Below are 7,825 nucleotides of genomic sequence, written 5' to 3' on the forward strand. Positions count from 1 at the left end.
GACTTTCTAATCAGAAAAAAATTGAGGTAGTAATTAGAAAAGAAATTTTCATTTTAGCTTGCAGGGTTCTTGCTTACCACACAATTAGAGTGCTACAGACACAAATGCATAAACGTCATCTGTCTCTAGTCATCTACTTCTCTAGATTGACCAATTATTGTCAATTGAATTGCCCCAGAGAAGGGTGAAGCAACTAGAACCGCTAGGTTGAGGCAAACGCTTGTCACAAAACACACCACAAAATTACACTTCAGCCAAAACATTTCGACCTTATTTGTCAAGGACAATGATGGGTTCAGTAATACTCCAGTTAGTGAAAGGTGATTCATTGGCTTCCACCAAGAAAATGGCCACCACATTCCGAAAATTTGACCAAGGTTGTATACTTCGCCACAAATACTCAGTGGATTGGGACAAAAATTGAGCACATACGCAAATTATAGATGGAATCATGGAAACAATCAGTATCCACATAATTTTTTGAACACAAAATTCATTTCTTCGAGTCCCTTCCCCTCATAAGTTCATTCTCCAGAAATATGCAAACAAGACAAATTCAAGGGGAAATTAGACACCGGTCCTTACACGGGGCAACTATATGTGAAGGGAAAGAAGAAAAAGGGAAAAAAATAAAAATAAAGATAAAAATAAAAATAAAAAGATTGCTGTTCCTAATATTTTGTAAGCTTCCCATATTATAAAAACAATCTCTGACTTCTAACTTAAGGCTTAGGCTTTCACTCCCAGCCGGGGAAAATATTAGAAAAATTTCAGGGCTCCTCATAATCTTGAGAAAGAACACATCCCCATCCTCTATCCCTGTGATTTTCATCTGCAGATACTGGAAGGTCCCCCATATACTGACCCAAGGCTTCCTCTCTAAATTTTATTGCCTCAGCCAAAAATTCTCAGGTAAGCACACTCAGGTCAGTTTTTCCTTGGTAACGTTCTAGTCACACTTGATGTTTCTATAAATCCTCCTCACAAACAAATTAGAGCCGAGATAACCAACAGCTCCTGCACATTTAAAGAGCGTGACCAAACCATGAGAATCAGAAAAGGAATTCAAGTTTATTGGTTCAGAAAAGAATTTAAAAATTTTCCCCTACAACTTTTCAATCCAAATGTGATATGAATAAAAGATAATAATAAATAAATAAAACACTTACCACAGAGGATTCCTAAACCAAGACAAAACATCAAAGTGTAGCCAAAATAGAAGCTAGTCTGGAAGAAGCCTGACATCTTAGTCTTCACATAGTAGTAATATATTGAGTACAAATACACATAGACAGCCGTTGAGGCAGCAGAGAAGAATGATGTCCATTGCCAGTGATAATTCTCAGCATTTAGCAGGAAATATGTTCCCACAATTGTGACACAAACAGTCACAATGATGAGAATCACAAAAACCAACAGCATGAACCCATACACATAGTAGACCTGCCAAGAACAAAGGAAGAACAAATATTTTATGTCTAACTCTACTTCAAATAGCATCATCTGCACTTGTTAAGCTCCATTCTCACCAGGAATTTATAATTATCCATGCCCAACTCAAATCTGTGATACAAAAGACATGTAGCTATTTGTGAAATACATAAACAGGCTTTCTTTTCTAAACAGACCATCACCTTCATAGTTATCCAAGTAGGAAAATTAAAAACAATGGGACTTCAGCTGCCACTAAGTAATTGATACAGTATTTAAGTCAGTCAAATTGCTTTCTAACCTTTCCAACTCTAGACATAGAAACAAAATGCTAAAAAAATATTGAAAGAATCCCACTTCTTTGCACTCTTTCCTTTTCCTTTCTTCATTTTGTTCCCTTTGAAATTTAAAAAGCTGGCAATGACATTTCAAATAACGAGATTGACACTGTTATTTCATTTCTGCAATTAGACAGGTAAAACATTGACACCCAAGGCAAGGTTCCGATTGGTTTTTACATACTGTCAAGTAAAACCGCTCAAGAGAGCTCATATGACGAATTATTTGTTGTCTCGGTTTATAATGACAGTCCTTATCTGCATATCATCACTTTACCTCCAATTTTAACAGCAAATTAAGAAACATAAAATCCTAGCTATTGGATTATTTAATATTTCAATTTTCCCTTTTTTATTTTGAAGCTCCCAGACAGGAAGTACTGAAATTCACCTTGTAATTCCAAAAGGATGTGAAGACAAAATACATCTCAATGAATATACTGCCAAAAGGTAGCAGCCCTCCCATCATTGAGACCACAGAGGGTGTGAGATACCATTTCTTCTCAGGAATTGGGCGAGGAATGGTCTTCACTCGGCATGGGTTATTTGGAGCACCACTCCAATTTCTTCCAACAACTGTGCCAAGAAGTGCCAGAGGGAAAGAAATGAAAGCCCAAATTACAAAGACAACCACCATTGTGCCAAAGGGAATAGCAGCTAGAGATCCGTAGAATATAGCAATTGTGTTCAATAAGAACCCAATCCCAAAGACCATAAATGGAAAAAGGGATGCTGTGAGGATCATAGACTTTATCCAGTTTTTGCCTGATAAAACAAGGGAGAACCATAAAAAACCAAGACAAACAAGGGGGAAAAAAGAGAGAGAGATTGGATCAAGTCATACCCCCATTGCGTGAGTACATCCCACCACTCACATAACCAGAAATGAAAGATGTAAGAGCATAACATACTATGAAAGTAGTCACAATGGCTCCTCTCCTGAAACCACAGATAATAATTATGAGGAGAAATAGACCAAATAGATTTAATTTAGTGAATCACACCATGTGCTACAACCTACAATTAAAAATGCATTTTTCTGCACAAAAGTGGAGTGGGTGTTAAGGCTGAAGACACATGCTAGGCATCTACAAACCCTTCACTAAAGCTATAAATATATTACAAAGCATAGCATGCAGAATAATTGAAGAAAATGTTCAACGGGGGGAGAGAAAATAACAATTATATGTTTGTAGACTAAATACACATGTTATTTCGAAATCATAACGATATAAGCATCAACGAAACATACCCAATATACAAAGTTCCCACAATTGCCATCAGAATAACGAGTAGAACGAGCAATGCAAGCTGTGCACCAGTGCCTACAACAGCTGAAAGGACAACCAAATTATGAGGAGGCCGGAAAACATCCCCATGAACAAGTTTCCAACCAGATTCCTCACTCACATCTCTTTCCTGCGTACAGTAGACAAATAGTAAGCAGAAAATGAACTACTTAATTTTGTGTGTGTGTTTTTTTATTTTTAAAACATATTTAATGATGAAGGAAAAAAATGTTAGATCCATTTTGGGGACCAGTTGCCCTGAAGATCATCAAAGCAACCTATGGGAAAGCCAAAAAATGTACAAAATGCTTACACTTATAGTTGCATTTTATGCAACTCCTTTCTTCAGAAAGATATAAATGAATTAAGGATACAGAAACCAAAAAATTGAATATAGAAACAGGCCCAAGACTATTACCAAAGTCTCTAGATCATCATCTTCCCGTGCATACTTGGCATAATCATTTCTAAGAGTCCGCATCAATATCATTGATACCAAACCAGTGAGGAAGATAACCATCATGAAAGAATTGAAAATGGAGAACCAATGGATCTGCACATTGCAACATGCATTAACAAGGCAAAACTATAAGGGCAAAAATGGAAAAGAAGACTATCAAACAACCAACAATGCAGCACTTGCAAAAATTAAAGAAATGATCTTTTGTCTGAAATAAAAAAGTAGGAGCAAGATGGAAAATAAATTGATAAGCATTATACAGGAGAACCATCAAGATTAATGATTACCTGGTGCTCAAAGAAAGGGTAGTCCAAATATACATCAAAACGACGCGCAAAAGTGACATTAGTTGGAGTCCATTTGACTGAGTATGTCATGTCCAGTGTCCTCCCAACTTCCAGAGGCTTTGGGCCGTCTTGAGTGAGATTAACATGAATAATCTGCAAGAGTAGAAGTCACCATAAGTAAGTAGGTTGGGAACTGCAAATTTGACTAATTTGGGAACTTAGTAACCAAAAACCTGATCTTTATTGTATTTAAAACTTATAATCTTGTGTGTGTAGAGGACGTGCTTCCCATTATCACTGTTCTTATCAGGATGCAGATCACCAACAAAGCCTAAAACAACAATGAGAGAAGTATTCAACCACGATATCACATTATCTAAAGACCAAAATAAACTATACAAGAATGATTGATTACATACCCCATAAAGGCAGATCATCTGAACTTGCAGTCAGCAAATGGAGACCAGAGAACATGAGATCAGAAAAGAAGCAAGAAAGATTGAAAACTTAGCCAAAGAAAAGCGTATAAAAATAAATAACAAGAACAAATATCTGCTTTCTTCAGACCAATCACATCTCTACCAGTTATTTCAGTCGTGACATGCCCATTGAGCATAACAAAAAAAGGTTAAGCTCCACAATTATGCATCAAATAAAGAACTGAAGAGTAATATTGTTCAGCCTAGAATAGAAAAGCATGCTTTAATTTTCTAAGCTTTATAAAAATAAGAACCAAGAAACCATACTTTGAGGTCTGACAGAACTCAATTTGGTTATTAATTAGCTGTAGGACTCATAAATGCTGATCCTTGTGATTTCCTCCTAGTCCAAAAACACTGCATTTCTTAATAAGTTAAAACCTAAAAGTAGGAATTTTTAATTTCATGGATGTTCTTATAGTTTCAACAGGTGCTACAAATTCTATGAGGAAAATATGAACATAGCAGTAAGCTATCAATATAAAATATTTTAACTTTAGTATCACATTCCATTAAAGTCATTCCTAAATCTGTTTTTTAATTTTTCTTCCTGGTCAGTGACAATTTACTTCCAAAGTCTCAGTTCTCAGTAGCTATACTTTTAGCAACCCAAAAATTCATTAAAAATCCTACATTTTATCTTGATTTTATTTTACTAATGAAAGCATGTATGTCTTTTAGTTTTGGCTAATAAATAGTGGTTCTTCTACATCTTACAAATAGAAGGACACAGCTATAACATACCCAAGAAGAATTCAAACCAATAATTGTTCTCAATTGCATCTTTGAATTGTTTGACCTTTGCCTCATCAAGATCCAATGAACAGATGGTGGCTTTGTCAACATTCCCTGCAAAAAAGAAGAGTTCAGAATTAATGCGATCATAATCGTTAAGGAACTCTAGAAGCAAAATTAAGTAGGTATAAAGCTTACATACTTTGGAACTTTATGTCTATTTGACTGTCAATAAGTTCATTTCCACCCAGGACCTCACCAAGACCGCCCCATTTGTGCGCAGGATTGCCAGATGCATGGCAAAATGGAAGACTGTAATAGTTATAAGTTTCTTGTGGATTGTTATACGGGCCAACCTTATTTACCCATAGGGTAACAGGTTCATCTTGTTGATACTGCAAAAGAAGACAAATAGTGACTAGAAGATATATGTAAGTGATATAAGAACAAGGCAAATATATATTAGTTATTGCTGCAAATCCTCTGACAATAACTAAATCATGACAGTAGGAGTATCATCGTCAAAACAGGTTTCGGTCAGATTGAATTTAGATGTTTACCAAGTATCATTAATTTAGGTTTTAGCAAAGATAAGTTAATTGTAACAAGTTTAGAGTCAATTCAGTGACATTTCACAATGTAAATGAAGAAAGAAGAGAGTATGGATTAAGAGACACCTCGCAAGTTCCAACATAAATCAGTTACTACACATATCCAACAGTAAGAAGAAGGTCAAAATAAACAGCTTGTGGATGGATTAGCTAGAGCAATTTGTGATCTAAAACTTGAGATCAAGCATCTCCTGTCATAACTGAGGATAAAAACTTTCTTGTCACTCTAAATTGCTCAGTTATCCTTCCAAGTCTAAACTGATGTTAACTTCAGTCAATGATGCACTTCGTAAATTTAAATGTTTGTGGTGCAAATCATAATGGCATTACAATTTAACTCTTTACCGAATTCAGGATTTTAAGAAACCTCTCAGCTTCCAACCAAAGTACAATACCATACACTCTTGTGCGAGCTAAAATGTCAGACTGGAGTGACCTTATAGCTATTTGCTAAACCCGTCACACTCCTAATAAAAACAAATCATGTAATAACGGATCTCCAAACAAACTAACATGGTGAATTCACATCAGTAAGACTCCTAAATTGCATATACACCCACATTCAAAAAATTGGGATCTAAATTCAAAACCATAAAAACTTTAATAGTGAAGAAATCCATGGAAAATGACATCCCATGGGTAAAATCCAGAGGATTTGCAATCCAGACAACTTGACATTATCTCCACCACTTAAGCTTCCTTTAATAAGGCAATGAGATCTGAACCATCCATATGTTACAAATTAATTCCACTTCCAAATACCCAAAAATTCCTCATTTGCTTCTTCTAGTAATCAATAACTCACACAAGCCAGACCCTACCTTCAAATTTACTCAACCCAAGCATTAATATGGAACCCTTAACCCCAAAATTCCAACAAAGAAACAGTCATATTTCACAGTTTCCTATCACAAATTCTCTCCTCAAGCGATTTTAAGTTGCATGTGCCGTCTTAAACTAATCGAACCCGCACAAATATCTATTCTACACACCAACACAATTAAAATAAAACATAAAAACCCACTTGAGATCTAAGCATTACATCACAAAATCAAAACATTTATAAAAAAACCCACGTGCAAGTTAATCCAATTTCCACAGATCTGACACACGAACAACGAGATCTAACTTTCTGGGGCTTGAAAATTTTGACGCTAAAAATTGAATGACAGAAGGTGGGGAATAAAATGAATTACCTTGTGATCTGACTCGGAGGCTAGAGAAGGGGAGACGAAGAGCAGGAGGAGGAAAAGGGTGAGAGATCGAGCGGCGGAGGACATGACGATGCGATCGACCAGCGAGTGAAATCGGACGGTCCTGATTTCAAGATCAAGGTGTCTGTAAACAGCCTCTGGCTGACTCCCCTCAACTTGAAATGAGACTTTGTGCCTTATCAGCCTTGGCCCGTCCTTTAAAGAGAGAAATTAATTATTTTAGTATAAATCGACACCCAATTGACTCTCCCGTTTCTAGAATTGGGACTACTCTCGTACTCGTATTTTGTTAGTGCTCTAGATTTCGTTGACGTGAAGCAGTCTCTCATATAGTTAAAAAAAAAAACAGTAACGTAGGGTGAATAACTTAAAGGCTCGGCCCATTTATTTCTTCTAATGGGCTGGACTTATATGGGGTTTGAATAACATGTTAGCCCATTTGTGGCTCATGTCATATTTTTTATTAGTTCATAACTTCATATTTTCGTTCTATTGTATTTTGAACATGGCTTTGGTTTCTATTAGGTGTTTACAATTGAAGCAAAAACTTGAATCGTCAGTTTTGAGTGGGATATTTTCATATTAGTCTCGGTGGCTCCATTTTTTCTATGTATTGTTTAATTTAGTGGTGGGTGTTCGACTCAATTCAGGGCAAATCAAATTGAACCAAAATAAACCTAATCAAATCAGACCGAATTAAATTTAGTTTATGTTCGGTGCAAAATAAGTCAAACCAAATAGTTCAGTGTTTGGTTCAGCTCAGTTCAATTCTTGAGGAAAGAAACAAATTAGTAAAAAATACAAAGGAAAACCGATCGAAGAAAACAAATCGATTAAATGGAATTGAATTAAAAATAAACCGAAACAAACTGAAATCTAATTTAGAACAATTCTTAATCGATTCATATTTTCCCGAATCATATAGTGCCATCCCTAATTAAATTTGTTAGGTCATTGCAAAAAAAATATTTAAGTCAGCTT

The 7,825-nt window shown here is 35.7% G+C and overlaps 1 protein-coding gene across 1 annotated transcript; it reads right to left on the reverse strand.

Moving 5' to 3' along the window:
* Positions 1–408: 408 nt before the first annotated feature.
* LOC18042494 (transmembrane 9 superfamily member 1) lies at positions 409–7,144 on the reverse strand. Its single transcript, XM_006431760.2, has 12 exons — positions 6,827–7,144; positions 5,222–5,414; positions 5,029–5,133; positions 4,225–4,242; positions 4,039–4,136; positions 3,806–3,958; positions 3,477–3,611; positions 3,022–3,188; positions 2,614–2,708; positions 2,161–2,534; positions 1,170–1,443; positions 409–1,017 (listed from the first exon to the last, which is right to left on the reverse strand). Exons 1-12 carry the CDS (start codon positions 6,908–6,910, stop codon positions 950–952), a joined length of 1,764 nt encoding a protein of 587 aa, XP_006431823.1. The 5' UTR covers positions 6,911–7,144; the 3' UTR covers positions 409–949.
* Positions 7,145–7,825: the final 681 nt, after the last annotated feature.

Source organism: Citrus clementina, unplaced genomic scaffold (genome assembly GCF_000493195.1).
Source record: "Citrus clementina cultivar Clemenules unplaced genomic scaffold, Citrus_clementina_v1.0 scaffold_5, whole genome shotgun sequence".
Taxonomy (NCBI): Eukaryota; Viridiplantae; Streptophyta; class Magnoliopsida; order Sapindales; family Rutaceae; genus Citrus; species Citrus x clementina.